Here is an 18,198-nt window from a genome sequence, read left to right on the forward strand (position 1 = left end):
TGGCATTGCATACAGAAATACGAATATAATTAAAACATAGTACCTTCTGCCCCCTCGATTACCCAGAACTCTCCACAGTGTTAGTAACCTGTCCTTCTGATAGGGTCAGAAAGTTAAGTTCCCTGCAAGGATCTTAAAGGAAAGTGGAATAATACGGCTGCAATCACCTTAGATCTTTTCATAATTCTGGTGGAGCTACAGACTAAAGCTATGTGTACACTGCAAATTTATTGATTGTTTCCAGTGCTCTGTACACATGGTGCTGTGAAGGGAAGAAGACAAGCTGGAGGTACCCCAATGTGTTCCCTCTACTAGAAAAAGACAGTGGTCTCACCTGGATGATTGTTTAGTGATCCACCATGGTTGTGTACATAGCCTGTCACACCAGAATCATAAACAATGAAATAGCAGTATACCTAATATATAATAAATACAATTTATATGTTACATTTATACAGGACAGGTATGGTTCATGTAGTTACTATTTCCTTTTTAAGTACTTCCTTTTTGGTCTGGTAAATATAGCATTAAAAGTGTATTTTATCTTAGTATTTGAACCTCATTAGAAATGTCAAGCCGTCTTGTTTTCTCTGTACACTTCTGTAAAAATGTAATTTAACTTTCCTAGTTTTTGAAGTCAGATTACAAATCATTTATTGACTAGACTCCTGGAAAACCAAATAGACTGTGAGAGTCAGTGATTTATTTGGCCAGTTACCATCGGCACCGATGAATTTTGACTTTTCTGTAAGAATTACGTACTTCCCAATGGCCAGTAGTGTAAGAAACTTGTTTCCCATTGACCACCATGCCAATGTACTGTAAGCTGGGGATATAGTAATTATAGCAGGGGTTCCTTAAAAGTTATTTTAAGTATTCCACCACATTAAAAAAGGTCAGGAAACATTGGTCCATGATCTTCATGTTGCTAATCTGAACTTCCTGGTGCCATCACCTCGTCCTGCCCGAGTCACCAGTGCTGGACTTTTCCATCTTTGCTGTGGATGTCAGGGAGCTTCACAGACAAACTTTACATGAGCTGTCCCCTAACTTATGGATGGCTGACAACATTGGTTTTGGAGACTGGAAATAAAGGTTGAATGGGTGGAGTATTTTTGCAAAAGAAGGTTGTGTTTTGTCAACCCAAAATAAAATTTAAATTGATTGCCTTTCTGGCAGATGAGTTTTTTTCGTACTTACTGAATCTTTAAAAGGACACTGTGCATGCATTGCATAGATGTTCTACATATAATTTCTTTTTACCTTGTCATACAGTTTAAGATGTGGCTGTGATAAGGGTAAGACTAGTAAATATCCAGACACTCTAAACATAAATCTGCAGACCTCAGATATCTGAGTGAACCCCCAGTTTGCATAGCTGGTACACATACAGGAGTAGCTGCATGACTTTTTATTGATGGCCATGTTGCACAGGTCATCAGGTATCTCGTAGTTCTATAATAAACTATACTGTAGACGGTTGATAAAAACTCTTTAAAGATTAGCTAAAATGTATATATATATTGTGACACGAAGGCAGGATTGGAGGTGGAAGGGAGACATATTTGCCCAAGATTCCTCTTTTGTGTGAGGTATATTTTCCCAAGATTCCTCTCCTGTGTGAAGTAGCAGGTGGAAGACTCTCACCTGTGATATAATAATGAAGAAGCACTAAGGGTGGGGATATAACATAGAGCCAGGAGCTCAGTCAGTAGCTTGGCTTGGAGGGTCACAGACAGGGGTTTGTGTCAGTGCAGCTCTATTTGGAGAGATAAAGACAGGGGTCTGTGTGAGTTCAGCTCTGTTTGGAGACACAGCCAGGTGGACTGTGTGAGAGAGCTATGTTTGGAGACACAGCCAGTTGGACTGTGTGAGAGAGCTCTGTTTGGAGACACAGACAGGTGGACTGTGTGAGTGAGCCCTGCTGGAGACACAGACAGTCGGTCTGTGAGGGAGCTTGGCTGAGAGACTCAGAAAGTCGGTCTGGGTGAGTGAGCTCAAAAGTGAGTAGAAGGTTGCTGAAAGTTTTGTTTGAACTGACAGGGAGAAGCCCTCCAGCTGATAGACAGGGGTGTCTGATGTATAGTAAGTGCCGGGCAGGCAAGGTTTTCTTTTGCTGTTTTGTTATTTTATCTGCAACCTTCAATAAACCTGGCTGCAAGCCAGCTTAAAGCTGATACCTCGGTGGTGTGATCTCAATTGGATGAACCAGACAAGTGTCCTTTGACCCCAGCAAAGGCGATCCTGAGCCTAACCCCTCACAATATATATATATATAAATATATATATATATATATTGCAATATAAAATGGGACTATGGCTTGAAGATAACCAGCTTGTGGAGGACAACAGAATGGAAATTCTGCAAAAGTAGCACAGGACAGAAAATAAAACCAGACCCCACAACTTACAACCATAAAACTTGAAGAGGTCATGTGGTCTAGCTGAGATACAATTGTGAAGGTGGCAGCTCAGTTTTGCTGATTTTGGTAGTAACAGAGCAAAGAACATTATTCATCAACTCAGTGCAAGAGTTCAGGATATGGGACCCCAGTAAAGGTTCTTCAGGATCTAATGTTCTGATAGATGCTGTCAGGGTCAGCAGCCGATTGCTTTCTTGAAGTGGGCTTCACAGCAGCGTACACCACATTCTAACAAACAAAAACACCAAACAAAAAACAAGAATCACTACAAAAATAAGACAAGTCTAAAAAGCCACTAATAACAAATTAAAAAAGTTTCAAGCATGGGTTTAATGTTGATGGATTATAACACTAGAGAGGAGATTTTCTCTGAAATCATATAGCACACATGTCCAGAAATCAGACAGAAGAGTTTTTTTCTGGTAATTAAACAAACCTGAATTTAATTAAAGAATGTTCATCGAGTGCTGAACCAAATTCCACTAAAACACTTTCAGAGTAATCAAAAACATGGTTATTACAATGATATTACTCTTTGTAATGTTATAGTAAAAGTTCAATATAAAAGCAATATAGAGCTGTCCTGAATACTGATGCATTTTGCTAAATTATTACTACACAGTATTTATATAGCTCCAACATATCACGCAGAGCTGTACAAAGTCTATAGTCATGTCACTAGCTGTCCCTCAAAGAGGGTCACATTCTAATGTCCCTACCAAAGTCATATGTCTTTGATACCGGCTAGGGTCAATTTTTAGGGGGAAGCCAATTAACCTAACTGGATGGTTTTAGAATGAGTGAGGAAACCAGCATTCCCGGAGAAAACCTGCAAACTCCATGCAGATAGTGTCCTGGCTGAGATTCAAAACTGGGACCTAGCGCTGCAAAGCCCAGAGTGCTAACCACTGAGCCACCATGCTAAGCTTCTTCAGAGGAAAGCGAGACTAATGAGTTCAAATATTTCATAGTTTATAGCCTACTTGAGCTTTTCTGCAGCTTCCTGCTGAAGTCCATATCAAAGGCAGGCATTGATCTTAAATCTGATGGTAGGTTATCACACTTTAGCCTTCATCTGAACTCAGGTAATCTGCAGGACATTGATACATTAAGCTATGTACACAAGCTTTGGCCGGATATCGGGCGAGAATCTGGGGTGTGTACAGCCCGCGTCGTTCATCGTCCGTGGATCCGTCTTGGAGGATCCACGAATGATGAACGACGAGGGATCCTAATGCATTGTGCGGTTCTTATCGTTGGAAAGGATTGTGAAAGATCCTTTCCAATGACAAGAATTGCACGTGTGTAAGCCGCTTTACTCCTCAAGCCTACCTTTGAAACCAGTAACCAGATTATTCCTTTGAAGAAGCCTACTTTTGCAAAACGTGTCAGGATTTAGTATGGATCTTTTTTGGTCTCCTCTTAGACTGTTACTTTAACAGTACAAATAGTAACACTATATTTAATTAACTCTGCAAATGTGTTAGTGGAATTTTGTCTAGCAACTAACGAAAATTGCTTAATAAAACTCATGTTTTTCCTAAATACCAAATAAAAAACCCATGTTACTCTTCCTTCCAGGTAACACAGAGATTTGGGTAGACAACCTAGGGGGTGAATTATGAAAAGGTTACAAGTTCAGTTCAAGAAACATACAGTTTGGAGATATGAGTTTGCGTCATGCACTCCAAGCTGTTTCCAAAAACTGTGGCTCACTTATTTTACCTGTAATATTGATTTGGGATTTACAGTACTTCCTGATGACACACATCTGCATTCTGGTATTGTCACAGTTAACCCTGTTTGGGCTCTAGGTTTTAATTATTTGGCCACTATAGACACCCCAAGTCAGTATTAAATTCAACACAGCATCCTCCCACAAAAATTTTTGTGGGCCAACATTTTTCCTATAGGTCATTCAGAACTACATTTCCAACTCTGCCTTTAACAGTAAACTTTTTCAAGCTCAGAAAACTTTTCCAATACAATACTTACATTTCCACCATTTTTATTTGTCCTTACCGAATCATCTGCAAGATCAAAAAAGAAAAATTGTAAATCCATGCAATATGTAAAAAAAACAAATATATCCTAAACCTATACATCAGCCTTTTCAACTTTTTTTTTAACATGGCGGAACCCTTAAATAAATTTTAGGGTTTAGAGAACTAAACTATATAATATATATTCTATAATTACTATATTCACATGTCACCGTACATTAGCCTAAACTATATAATATATATTCTATAATTACTATATTCACATGTCACCGTACATTAGCCTGGTGGTCAGGAGAAAGAATCCCTCTTACATTACTGGCTAGTGGAACGGATGTCACCCTTACAGATTGCCAAAAAAATCATTGGTGGTAATTAAAGTTTCAAATTGCTCAAGGAGCACAAAACTACATTGTGTGGAAGAGCTAACATTGTAGTGTGGTTTCCAACAAAAGATACATGTGCTATAACTCTTTCCTTTTTATAATAAGTCAAATCTGTGACCTACCATTGGCCCATTGACCAAATTAGGGCAAGTCGAAAAACTTTATATATAAATATATACAAAAGGTTCTTACTTTGAGATATTGAGTGCATAGCAAGAACGGAGTATGTGATCTCAGGTTGTACATCGTATTCATTGGATGCGTTTCGGACTTCTGAAAGGTAGAAGGTGATGGTTACTTAACTCAAACCTGGTTTAAAAATGAAAATCCAAACCTCTTCACTCACCCTATGATGGGTATTGTCTTTTTACAGCCATTCATTTTAAATTCGAATATTGATTATTATTTCGTTATCTTGTGACAACCAGGCCCAGTTGACCAACCAGCTAATCAATAGATTGTTCATCAGAGGGGCAGTGAGGGACCATTGTTACTATTTCTAAACTACTTATAGTTTTGTTTTAAGGCTTCCTCTGACCAGGAACAGCAGAAATTACACTGCAATAAAAAAATCACTTAGCCTTAGATATACTTTTCATGTAGTAGTAAGTTTACACCTGACCACCACACCTATATGAGTTTTTTTTTCCTGTGGGAGGATTCTGGTTTGAGGTCCAATATTCATTACTTGGATGATTTTTTGTGTGTGGGTCCTCAGGGGTCCCTGGTTTTGCAACTTTGCTGGGACATAATGTCCCTTCTGACCTTACTCCAGTGGTGGTAAACAGTGATTGGGATAGCCTCCTGGAATACCTACGTCATGTTTCCCAGGTTGGTGTGGGCTGCTCTTTCTGCGCATGCCTGATCTCATGTGCATGCGCAATGAGGTTGGCACTTTTTTCCGGAAGCATGCCACCTGATTTTATGTCCGCACAGTGCGAGATTGGGTTACATAGGAAGAACCAAGAAGAAGATGGTCTTGCTCGCTGTCCAGTCTGCGAGCTGATAAAGACTAGATAAGGATCGCAGAGGGATTGACACCTTTCTACCCTTGAAAGTAAGTGGTTTTTTTTTCAATGATAGCTTTACCTAGTTGTAGGAACAGAACTTGGTCATTAAGTGAGGAATGTCTGCAGTGTATTTTATTCCCTCTCACATAGATCACATTACTTCATCTGATAACTGCACACATTTTCCTAATTTAAAGTAGTAAGTATTAAGCGCATATGACAGTAACAACCTGATTTAACTCTCTTTAGATAGCCTCTCCTGGGGGAACCTGCATGATCCAGCAAACCTGGAATCAATTTTTTAAAATAATTTCCTACTATTTTGCAAATATTTTCAATCCTAGACCTGTTTCAGGTTTTCTAGATCACCCAGGTTCTCCCATGACAGTCTATCTTCTCCAGTCTTAATGAATCAGTCCCTAACTGTGTGTATGCTTGCTGAGTAACCCAAAAAGTTCTGAACCCAGAGACATCCAGAAGGAGTTTATTAGTGGCTGCTTCTATGATTGTCATTACACAGAATAATTACACATAATGAAAACTGGGAATTACCCGTTGCTGGTTCTTGGGATTTGGCAGATAAACGTTTGTAGGAAATTAAGAAGGCAACCAGGATAATAACAAGGAGGAGTAACATTCCAAAAGTCCCCAGTAGAATTTTGAGAAACTCTTCATTATTGGTGCCTGTAAGAAGAACATACTCATCTCTGTTACAATTGGTGAAAGCATGCTAGCAGGAGATATGCATCCACCAAGTAAGTTAAAGATATATGTTTAGTGCAATTAGGACATTTTGACAAATTGGTTGCTGTGCCACTCATCAGAATTTTAAACTCGGAGTCATCTTCTGTACAATTTATTAATGTACACCATTCACCATATTTTGTTAGTGCAATAGCCCTGTGTACTTAAATTCTGCAGGACTAAAGCAGTGTCCCTTAGACCCCAATACAAACAACACCAGACCAGAAAGCTGGAGGATCTTCCAGTGGGTGCCTATGCTCCAGTGCTGAACTGTAGCCATATGGCATCAATACAGCTGACATCAAAGTCAAGTTGCCTACAGCCTGACAGCCATGACAATCTGATGGATTTGGTAAAGTCTGTTAAAAAAAAAAAAACACACACACAGTATATATTCAGATATAAAATGATTTGAATCACAGCCGAGGTACCTACTTTTACTTTACATACTTTGACTCAAGTATAAACCTGAGTCACAAACTGCAGCCATAACTGCTAACATTAAAAACAGCAATCAATGAATATATCAACCATATAAATATGAATCAATACAACCAGGTACCTATTCAATAAATTCAGCTGGACTTGTTCTTGTAATGTTGAAGACTTCCATAGCCTCCCAAAGCAGCTTAGTAGGACAAGTCTAAGGACAGCATCAGGTAAATGTGACTAACTTCCACTAGATATACAATGACCTAGACAAATGAGAACCTTTACAGATATTTATGGTGTGTTACTTTGAAAATATATTTTTAAAAAAAGTAAAAAAAAAAAAAAGTTTAATAAAATCATGTGCTCGGCCTCTATATCTTTTATCTCCACTTTTTATTGGTTTTATTTTTCGTTTTTAATTGGGTAATTTGTTCTTGATGATCTTATAATTTCTTCCTGTCCACTAGCACATGGCACTGTCCTCATGTAAAGTATTACAAACAGCACGACTGACAGCTCTGATTTGCCAAACCAGAGACAAATGCATTTCCAGGACATGCCAATAGGTGTCACCCAAATAAAAACTGAAATTCTTTTTTCCAATGATGCTTTGAAGGCAAAACAAAATCTTGTTTTATACTTGTTTTAAGTAAAAACTTACATTTTTTAATTCATAAGTCTCATTAATTCAGATATAATTAGAGCAAAATCCACCCACCAACAAGACTTCTCGTCCCTCACACTATCCCTAACTTTGCATAGATAGGACTTATCTTTATTTCTGCGATAAAGACATAGCAGTTTATTTATAAAACAGTGAATCTGGAATTCACCAATCATTTTCTAGTGGTAAATTTTCCAGGATTTGATTTCAAAAGCAGTGAATAATATTATTAATTTACTGTTTCATAAATAGACCTCCTTGGAGGCAAAATTTATTACATCCTGGGGTATGTGTATTTTTATACATAAGTATGCAATATTATAAAACCAGTAAATAGCCTTAGCATCCTTACTATGTAATGTATATTACAGTTTATTTACAACTCTATATCACTCCCACCAGCATTCTATTACTGTTGTGATTCATCCTACCTACGTTCTAAAACTAAGGTGACTATTCTTGTTTACATTAAACTATCTAAATGTAAGTAGCCTTTTAGGCATCCTATATTTTGCCTATGTATTAGCTTTACATTTGCACCAGTTTACTACCTAATACTATGATCCATGCAATTGACCATATACTATATAGTAATCATTTACCATGTTCAAAAAGTGTCAGAAAGCACATATGTGTTGATTGTTACACTCATATGTGTGAATAGAACCAGGTTTATATGTTATTTTGCTGTTTATTAATATGTAAATAGTACAACAGAGTACAACAAACAACTATTCTACACACCTCATTTCAATCAACTATATTCTAAAAAACTCCTTATACACACTATCATATAAGATAACTGTATATTTCAATGTTGTTTCTTCCCCGGAACCTATATGCAGACCGCGGTCTTTAAGTCTATACACCCCTGAAGAAGGCCAGTGAGGCGAAACGCGTCGGAATTGCATAAGACTTACGCGGCTATTCGTTTTTAAAATAGCTAGAACCACTGTGTCCAGTATATATACTGCAGTCTGGTGACAATTGAACTAGACTGGATATATGCTAAATGATCTATGTACAATAATTATGTATGAAACCAACAATGTACCAATACATAAATAATTTTTTTTACCAATAATCTTGGAGCTTGAACCTTTTTCTTTTGTCCTCTTTTCTAGAATTTGTATATTATAGGAGGTAGCTCTGATTTATATCTAGAAGAAAACTAACTTTTTAACCTCACTGTAATAGTAAATAGTATAGTATATAGTAATAGTCTATAAATATTCCATATTTGTACACATACCTCAGAAGATGATGAGCTTCTCCAAAAATACAGCTTGTGCTGTCTCAAGGAATGGCTCATACCTCTCCATCACTCTCCCCCATCCTTATCACATGGGTCAACTTCCCTAATTACTTACGGCCTGCTCCCCCATTCAATTTGGCCATTCAGATTAGTGGTGGGAACATGCTGTGCCATTAAATAGTAAGCCCAACAAGCATATAGTAAACTGTTATAGTATAAAGTTATAAAGTAATACTCCCAAAGTGAAAATAACTGTTTACCTTGTATGTCCACAATTATTTCCATACTTCTCTTTTTCACACTTTTGGTTCTTACTTCACAGGAATAATTCCCAGAATCCTTTATCTCAGCTGATGTGACTTCATATTGATGAGATGAATTGAATCCCTGAATACTCTGTCCATTCTTGTAGAAAGCAAACTGCAGTTCAAGGTCATTTCTCATTGTTAATACAGTTGTGTTACATATAAGGATCATTTGATTGCCTTCTTCTACCAAATCTGGGACCATCTCAATTTCAGGCTGAGAGAAGAGTTCTGCATAGGAAAGTAATATAAGTGTAATCTTATCAGACAAGATCGCTATACAGATGTGTACATGGTATATCCACAAATGGATAGAATAGAGGAAAATGTTCTGCTCACCTTGTATCTGAACATATAATTTATTACTTTGTTTTGTTATATTTTTGCCTGATAATCCCACGTCACAGGAATAATTCCCAGAATCCTCTAGTTTCACGGACTGGCCTCCATAATGATGAAATAAACTATTTCTCTGAATATTCCACCCATCTCTATAGAAAGCAAACTGCAGATCTGTAGATGGAATGTATGGACTACGTTTTGTGTGGCAGGTCAGGGTCATATTGTCCCCTTCTTGGATTGGATTTGGGCTCATTATTATTTCTGGGTCAGTGAAGGGCTCTGAAAGAAAGGATATAAGTGATACAGATACATAACTTATAAATAATGATCTGAATGAAAGTGAAAGACTTACTTCTAAGGAAATCTAAGAAACCGATTTCTACTTACAGATGTAAACCCAATCACAAAACAATCTTCTATAATCCTTCATGTAATATTATTTAAAAAGAAAGCTAAGACAGAATATGAACAGTTTTTCGGGATCTTCTTAGGCAGGGCACCCTGCAAAAGGTGAGAGCCCATTAGCCTTGGAGACCTCTGGGCACGTTGCTGCTAGGTGGCACCAGGCCATGGCCTTCTGGGTCACTCTACCTGGGGAGGAAGAACTGAAATGCTGGTGTGTGGAGACAAAGGATGATCTAGGTCCATTAAAAGGTCGGGCCAGGGGACAGGTGAAGCAAAATCTGGGCCCTCAAGGAAATGGTGGATGTTCTCAGTTATCATCATCGGATCAACACCCCAATCATTTCATTCTTTTACAGTGATTGTTTTGTTCCCCATTGAAATACAAAACATTATATATTAACTCAACCAATCTCTCACAGGCTCTTTAGCATCTACACTTGATATCAAACACTTTTGGCCTATCAAATTTCGAAATACAAATTTGATCTATAGTTGATAAGATAAAATGGACTTCTTGAATGAATTGAAAAATTGAACGCTCCATGAGTTCACCCGACATAGTAAGCTCTGCACCTACAGACCCTCTGTACTATATACAGATGTGGAGTCCAGGAAGGAACCCAGGATTTATGTGACCAAAAGAAAAGTTTATTGTTAGGGCCTACATACCCTTTAGGATCACAATCGGGATCAAGATTTATATTAGTAATTCTGGAAATAAATTCTGGTTTTATTTTGGTAGGTCATGTGAAGGTTTACTTTAAAGTCATGTATTTTCCTCTTCTCCTTTCTCTATGTTATGTTTTAGTCAAATACCACTAAAGTATAATACTGAGGGTGGGGGAGGGGTACAGATTGTTTTTCTCTATCCATTAGTTGTTAGTTTCTACTTACCATTTATTTTAATATTCCAATCTTTACTCCTCTTTACTATTTTTCCACCTATTTTTTTCACATCACAGTAATATTTCCCAGAATCCTCCAGCTGAGCAGACTGGACTCCATATTGATCAGATGAACTGAATGGTTGAAGAATCTGATTATCTCTATAGAATACAAACTGCAGTTCTGTGTCTGGTCTGTATGGAGATACATTTGTATGACATGTCACAGTCACATTATCTCCCTCCGTTATCGGAAATGGGGTCACTTTTATTTCAGGAGTTGTGAACAGTTCTGTAAAATAGAAATATCAAAGAGTGAACCTCTAATACTTTCTAGTGTATGATGTCACTATAAAAGCCATTTTAAAATAAGAAACCATGTGACTTCGATAAATGTCCTATTTTACAGATTAACAGTCCTGAGTTAAAGGGACTTTAGGTTTCATAAATACATATTTCACATTGTCATCATTGATGGCCAACCAGAATACACCATACAACTTTGTCGTGTGTGTAATAGTAACACTGCCCGGTGCTATACCAGGAATATTTCCTATTACCTAGACCAACTGTGTCTTGTCACCACCTCTTAGCACCCCAGCTATCCGGCTTATTATCACACTAAGCAGAATAGGTGATGGGGAATTTGGGTGGAGCAGCTGGAAGTAGTAGTTTCCTTATTTTTCGTCAATACTTTTGAAGCCACCAATTACAAGAGTTGGATAAACTGCCTTAGCATAGCATACATGGAAATGTAGGTAAAAATATTTCTGCTGCACTGAATGTTTCCGGGAGCACAGTGGCCTCCATAATTCTCAAATGGAAGAAGTTTGACACAACCAGGATTCTTCCAAGAGCCGGTCGTCCAGCCAAAATGAGCAACGAGGGAGACGTGTCTTAGTGAGAGAGGTGACCAAGAATTTGGTGGTCATTCTGACTGAGCTCCAGAGATCTATTGTGGAGATATACTACATTCCAGAAGGACAACCATACTTGGAGCCCTCCACCCATCTGGGTTTTATGGCTAAATAAAAGAGTGGCTAGTGGTGCAGAACAAAAAGTAAATTAAAGCCTGCTTGGGCTTTCCAAAAAAGCACCTAAAGGACTTTCAGACTGTGAGGAACAAGATACTCTGGTCTAATGACCAGAAGGAAACCAGGCACCACTCATCAACTGACCAACACCATCCCATCAGTCAAGTATTGGTGGCAATGTCATGCTGTGTGCGTGTTTTTCAGCAGCAGAGACTGGGAGACTTGCCAGGCTTAAGGTAAAGCTGAATGGAGCAAAGTACAGAGATTTACACTTTGAAAACCTGTTCCACAGTACTCCAAACTTGACTGTGACAAAAGTTCACCTACCAACATGACAATGACCCAAAGCACACAGCGAAGACAACCTAGGAGTGGCTTGGGGACAACTTTGTGAATGCCCTGGGTGGTGGTGGCCCAGCCTATCAAACATCTGTAGAGAGACCTGAAAATGGCTGTCACGGTCCCCATCCAACCTGAGCTTGAAAGGATTTGTAAAGAAGAACGGCAGAAAATGCCCCAGTCCTGATGTGTAAAGCTAGTTACATCATACCCAAAAATACTGGAGGCTGTAATTGCTGCCAAATGTGCTTCAACTAAATACTAAGAAAACGACCTGAATACCTATGTATGTGATATTTTAGTTTTTAACAAAAGGTCTGAATACTTTCTGAAGCCACTATATATATATATATATATATTAATATATATATATGAGCTGCAATTTTCTATCTGGTCTCTGGCACATGCTCATTGTTTACTTTGCCACAGCAGCAAATAAAGAATACCAATGAAATGAAGAGATAATGCTAATGGAGAGCCCAGTCTGAGAAGAGGTCATTTCTAGCAATAGTTAACACATATTGACATCAAGCCTACCCCATCTGACTAAAAAAATTGTTAGGACCTACCTTTTATAGGTATGGATGCTTCTCCACTATATTGATTCCATCTAAAGTTATATACACCCTTTGTACATTTATATCCAGATCTTTCCAATTTTATGTTTTCAATACGTATCTCATTATTTCCCCTTATTCTTAGGACAGAATTATCTTTGTAAAATATAGTCTGTCCTGAGGAATAATTGGGGTAATGGTGACATCTCAGAGTCACATCATCACCTTCATGAACATGGAGAGGAACCTGCAGGATCACCCAGCCTGAAACACAGAAATACATACAATGTGTATTAGAAGAAGGTCAACACAACATTGTTCTACCCTTTATCCATCCCCCACTGTTCATATATGGTCCCAACTCTCCCATCTCTTTATGATAGCAGCTTGTTATGTTGTGTCACTATTCCCCATAACATGGCATATGATGTTGTGTTCTGTAGGATCCCTATATGTGAATGCAGCATGACAGTCCCACGCATTTCTTTTGTCTTTGTATATTTTCTTTCATTACAACAATGTGTGCAGGTATTGTAAAAGTTTATTACAAAAGTTTAATAGAAACAACTTACACTGGGTCAAGATTCTTTAGTACCCAAGGCGAACCTATTACCCCCACCAGCATCAGCAGAATAGGGTTCGGGTCATGTCTTTCTGTGCCCACCCATCTCCATCCTACTAAACACCCATGGAAATCAACATTTTTCCTACCCATTGGCCAAGCCCTTTCAAAAACAATACATATAGTATGTTGTATACAGTATATGTCACTCATCTTTTCTACAAGTTGAGATCACAAACTTCATATACACAATTCTTTTTAAACTTGAATCCTGAGATACAAATGGCCAGTGGGTTAAATGTTTTTTGAGTTGTCTGTTTTTTGAGGGTACAGCTCTATATTTACCAACCATGACTGACATGAAGTCTCTCGGGATCACTTCTACCAGTATTGGTACCTTCACACTGGTAATTCCCACTATTATCTGTACTTGCAGATCTGATTACAAAGTTTTGTCCTGTATGTATCCTAGTACCATCCTTGTACCAGATGTAATTCAGATCTGATGAAGCCGGTGATCTTACATTACAAGTCATTGTCAGAGACTCTGTTGTGAAGATCTTGTCCCAGTTTGGGTTGAAGGTCAGCACAGGTCTTGATGAAGATCCTACAATGTATAACATTGCACATGGCAAATAGTCAAACATTGAAAAAATGCTATAACTGCTTTTTTTAAAAAAAATCTATAAATTGTTAATGGTATAGTCAACCTGTTAAATTCCAGTATATAAAAGTATGTGGCCCATGCAAAAATGAAGTTCTTTCCAAAAAAAAAAAGGCTACCACCGCTGGACCATCTATACGGTCTGGTATAGTGTTGGGGTGTTCAGAATGTGAATAAACATTGGCAGAAAAAAAATCTGTTGCATAATAGTTTAAAAAACAACTTTTTTATGGGTAACAAACGTTGTCTTACCTGCTCCTATTTTCAAAACCATCACTAAAGAAACAAACAAAATCACATATTAATACAAAATATCTTATAAATACATACATGTAAGCAGTTCACGGCAAATAATTGTTGTCAATCAAAACATTTTTGAATTCTACTTGTTATCTTCACTGATCGTGGATACATTCATGTAAGGTACACATATCCCAAGTAAACATAATACATTAATCGTTTCCTCATTATGCTTAGAACCAGCCAACATTTAGCTTAAGATAAGGCAGGTTGGAGAGTTAGGACCCCTCTTGAATTTTTATTGCTGATTGTGACCCCACTGGGTACATTTCTTAATATTTTTTTTCCCAGAGACACATTGACCAACAGCAAAACCCCTCAACGTAGATCAAGTGACTAAATGATCCTCAAAATATATCCTATTTCAATGGAGTGTAGTAACTATACACATATGTGAATATAACACCAAAAAGACTAGATAGACTATTAGTTTGCTGGTATATAATACCTATCCTACTTCTACCATGCAGTGTGAAAAGCAGTGCTGATATATATTACCTTATAATACTAAATTCCATTTTCCTATAATACAAAGGATCAACCAGAGGTTTTAGAATTTACTTGAGTAGTGGCTGATTGACCTCCAGAACTAGCGGAATGGTAGCAATGATCCTTTCAGCTGTTTGTAATAGTCTGATAACCATGCAATAAGTGCATTCATCTCACTGACCAGCAATGTAAGGGACATTTTTTCACTGACCACCAATAAAATAGTTTTAGTAGTAGGGAATCCCAGAGATCCAAAATGATTTAAGTTTCCTTCTGAGGTTTAAAGTTTGAATAAGTCTGATTTAGTTGCATTCACAAAGATGAAAGGTGATTGGTTATAGGTTATGATGAGTTGCATTTGTCCCTAATCATTAAACCATTGCCACTATAAGACTTTGCACTTCCAAAATGAAATTTAAATTTACTTACAGACCAGCAGCGCAGAGAAGTCAGAACTCATGATGAATGGGGATGCAAATAATGCTACGGATTTTAAAAGCAGAAGCTACTAAATTCTTCCTGTATTTGCCAACAAAAGAAAGAAGCAAGTATGTAGAAACAAAGTTTTGCAATTTGCATACCAGTTCTTCAAAAGAAAGAAAACATTAAAAAAGGATAAACCAGCTAATCTAAGTAGAAGTTAAGAGCTCTGTTCTAAGAAACCTCAAATGATATGAAAGCAATATTTTAGCTGTAGAGGCCTAATCTAATTTAGAATACAATTTATAATCTTAGCTACAATACCTCTAAATACTGATGTAGACTATAAGCAACTTTTTTTTTAAGTTTTTAAAAGTGCAAACAATAACTTTTTATTAAGACATAATTAAAACAATAAAATCACACAATATATAAATCATGTGACGTCAAACCAAAAGCCAGGCAGGAATGAGTGAAGTCATCTTTCTTGGCTATGCCCGATTATGGGACAACATCTGGCAAGGCTGAGCAGGATCAGCCGTAAGCTAGGCAGGATTGACCAAAGTCATCAGGCAAGGCTGGGCCAGACTGATGTTTTTAACTTATAAATAGGCCATACTCTAAAATACAAGGTCAAGACGGATGGAAAAATATGAAACTCCCTGATAGCTTTGAGTACAAATTGTTTAAAGAAAAATGCTTTAGAATGCATTTTTCTGAGTTTTTAAAAGTGTAGGGTTTGATAAGGGGTTGCGGTTAGCAGTTTATATCTTGTAACGAACACCAAAAAAAAAAAGACGCAAATGTAGAAACTTCTACTGCATGCACAATAAAAGATTTTAGCAGTTTGCTGATGGGTTGGAAGAACTAGTTTGCTTTTCCCAAACATCAGACTACATGAAAACCCTTGTGGGCAGAGTTACAGAATAAAGTCAGATGCTGTGCTATACTAAGATGGAGGCGCATGTTTTGTAAAGTTTTATTTCAGTTTATTTTATTCAAATGTGTAGCACTTTTATGCCAATTCTCTTTTTGTCTTAATGTCGCAGAATCTTTAGGACTGTACTATTATTTCTTCAGCTACCCCGACTGTGGCTCGGGGTTACCGCTTTCAGCAGGTTTTTTACCACACTGAGGGTTACCGCTTACTTTAAGGCTTTAAAGTAAAGTTAGCAGTGACCGTTGATCCAGGGAATGTCCAATTGCCTCAAGGAATGAGGGAGGGATTTTTTTTTGCCTTCCTCTGGACCAACTATGTCCATAGGGTTTCACATTTATAATGTGAATTGTGGAGGGGTTAGCTCAGTATCACTCAATATCCTGTAAATTGAAAAATGAACATTTATACATCAACTCAGTGCCATATTTCTGATTCACCCCAGGGAAGGGTTCTTCGGGATCTTAAGCTCCGATAGATTATGTCTTCTTGGTAAGGGCTTTACAGCAGCATACACCACATTCTAACAATGAATACAACAACAAAGTATTACTACAGAAATAGAATAAAGATGATAAAGCAGCTAAAGACTAACAAATTAAAGAAAAAGTTTAACGTAGTTACTATGAGTTTGGATAGCCTATAATTCTGTTTTGGATGTTACATGTGTTCGGTTAAAGGGCCCTTGGTTAGCTCCAAGTTTCATTCCAATAGAACCCAATAAACTATAAAATGAAAGGTAAGTACAAGGCAGCCATCACAGTAAATTAGTTTTTGCCCTTTATTGGCTTAGTATACATTGTGGTGAGGGTTACAAGTAGGGTTTCAGAACCTTAGGACAGGTCAGTTAATTTCAGGAAAGATATTGATTAGAAATATTAGTGTTAGCCCTTAGTGACCCTATACAGTATAACTGACTCTAAAACTTCGACTTCCCTATTTTTCACATAAATATTCATGTGATTCAAAGTGGTTTCTGGTTACAAACATTTATGCCGTCTGACTATTTTGCCATCTTAAATATGAATGGGTAGAGAAAAAAGAAAGAGGTTTGCGGCTCAAAGGTTTTTCATGCAAAAAAGTGAAGTGTATTGATTTATTATTTTATACATAAGCTATCAAAGACACATGAACATATAATATTTCAACTTCTGTCCTGTTAATAATTCACAACACAGAATAATTGTACATACTATATAAAGTGAATTTCATCAAAAGATTATTAAAGTAACCGTATAACTGTTCAAATGACTGTGCATGCAATAATCTGACGCGTTTCGCCACATAGGGTTTCCTCAGGGTTAGTTATTAATGCGTGCTTAACGGTCTATATGTATTGAGATGTAACAAGTCAGGAATAAACAATAAAATGAAAAATTGAAACATAATATAAATATTCTCAGATAATACATCAATCATTTTTGAGTTCATCATTATACTACATGCAAATATATCATGGTATTCTGAGTAAAAAATTCAGGCAATTTTTTAAGAGGTTGATAATTCAAAAAATGCTTTAACGATTCTAACACTTTACAAAGCTGTTGAGTATTGTGCTAGTCACACTGGACCTTTGGTTTTTATTTTACTGACCATTATAGACACGGGCAGGCTGATTCACTAAGCAAAATCAGAAGCTCGCTAGCGCATTCATATTCGCGATCCAAAATCGGAGGCCTTCGATCAATTTATCAACCAAATCCGAGGCGTCGGCGTACTCGCGTGGAATTAATCAACTTAAGCAATCTTTCTGATGGATATGCGCAGCCCCCGCAGTTTCACACTGGTGAGCTTGCATTAAACTCACTGTTCCCCTAAAAAAGCATTCTTTCTAATGGCACACATATTACCCTTAGCCCTAAAAACAATGTTTGTGCAGTTTAAATGTTTAAAACGTCTATATGCGCTAAGAAATAAGCATATTTTAAAATGAATAATTTCTTTCCTGTTGGGCAAGGGTTAACTGAGTTCAGCTCCTCTACATAGGCGCCTATCTAAACGCTTACGATGCCTGATCGGAGGAGCCGCCTGGGGTAAATCTTGCGA

At 37.4% G+C, this 18,198-nt stretch overlaps 1 protein-coding gene across 3 annotated transcripts; it reads right to left on the reverse strand.

The window, feature by feature from the left end:
- Positions 1-2,411: 2,411 nt before the first annotated feature.
- LOC140341991 (high affinity immunoglobulin gamma Fc receptor I-like) lies at positions 2,412-15,314 on the reverse strand. Of its 3 annotated transcripts, XM_072427972.1 has the most exons (11): positions 15,225-15,314; positions 14,259-14,282; positions 13,692-13,949; positions 12,793-13,044; positions 10,861-11,142; positions 9,559-9,840; positions 9,175-9,450; positions 6,372-6,503; positions 5,002-5,082; positions 4,419-4,453; positions 2,412-2,651 (listed from the first exon to the last, which is right to left on the reverse strand). In XM_072427972.1, exons 1-11 carry the CDS (start codon positions 15,253-15,255, stop codon positions 2,565-2,567), a joined length of 1,740 nt encoding a protein of 579 aa, XP_072284073.1. In that variant the 5' UTR covers positions 15,256-15,314; the 3' UTR covers positions 2,412-2,564. The 3 variants fall into 3 exon arrangements, with proteins under 3 accessions (XP_072284073.1, XP_072284074.1, XP_072284075.1); XM_072427973.1 differs by lacking the exon at positions 6,372-6,503; XM_072427974.1 differs by lacking the exons at positions 2,412-2,651; positions 4,419-4,453; positions 5,002-5,082; positions 6,372-6,503 and adding an exon at positions 6,726-6,922.
- Positions 15,315-18,198: the final 2,884 nt, after the last annotated feature.

The sequence above is a fragment of the Pyxicephalus adspersus genome, chromosome 12, assembly GCF_032062135.1.
Source record: "Pyxicephalus adspersus chromosome 12, UCB_Pads_2.0, whole genome shotgun sequence".
NCBI lineage: Eukaryota > Metazoa > Chordata > Amphibia > Anura > Pyxicephalidae > Pyxicephalus > Pyxicephalus adspersus.

What these genes read in the sequence shown, in the direction of transcription:
- LOC140341991 (XM_072427972.1), bottom strand. Translation starts at nt 15,255, where the DNA reads ATGAGTTCTGACTTCTCTGCGCTGCTGGTCT. An exon ending in GGTTTTGAAAATAGGAGCAG is followed by an intron (nt 13,950 to 14,258) that starts GTAAGACAACGT and finishes TATACATTGTAG; the next exon opens with GATCTTCATCAAGACCTGTG. An exon ending in AATAATTGTGGACATACAAG is followed by an intron (nt 6,504 to 9,174) that starts GTAAACAGTTAT and finishes TTCTTCTTACAG; the next exon opens with GCACCAATAATGAAGAGTTT.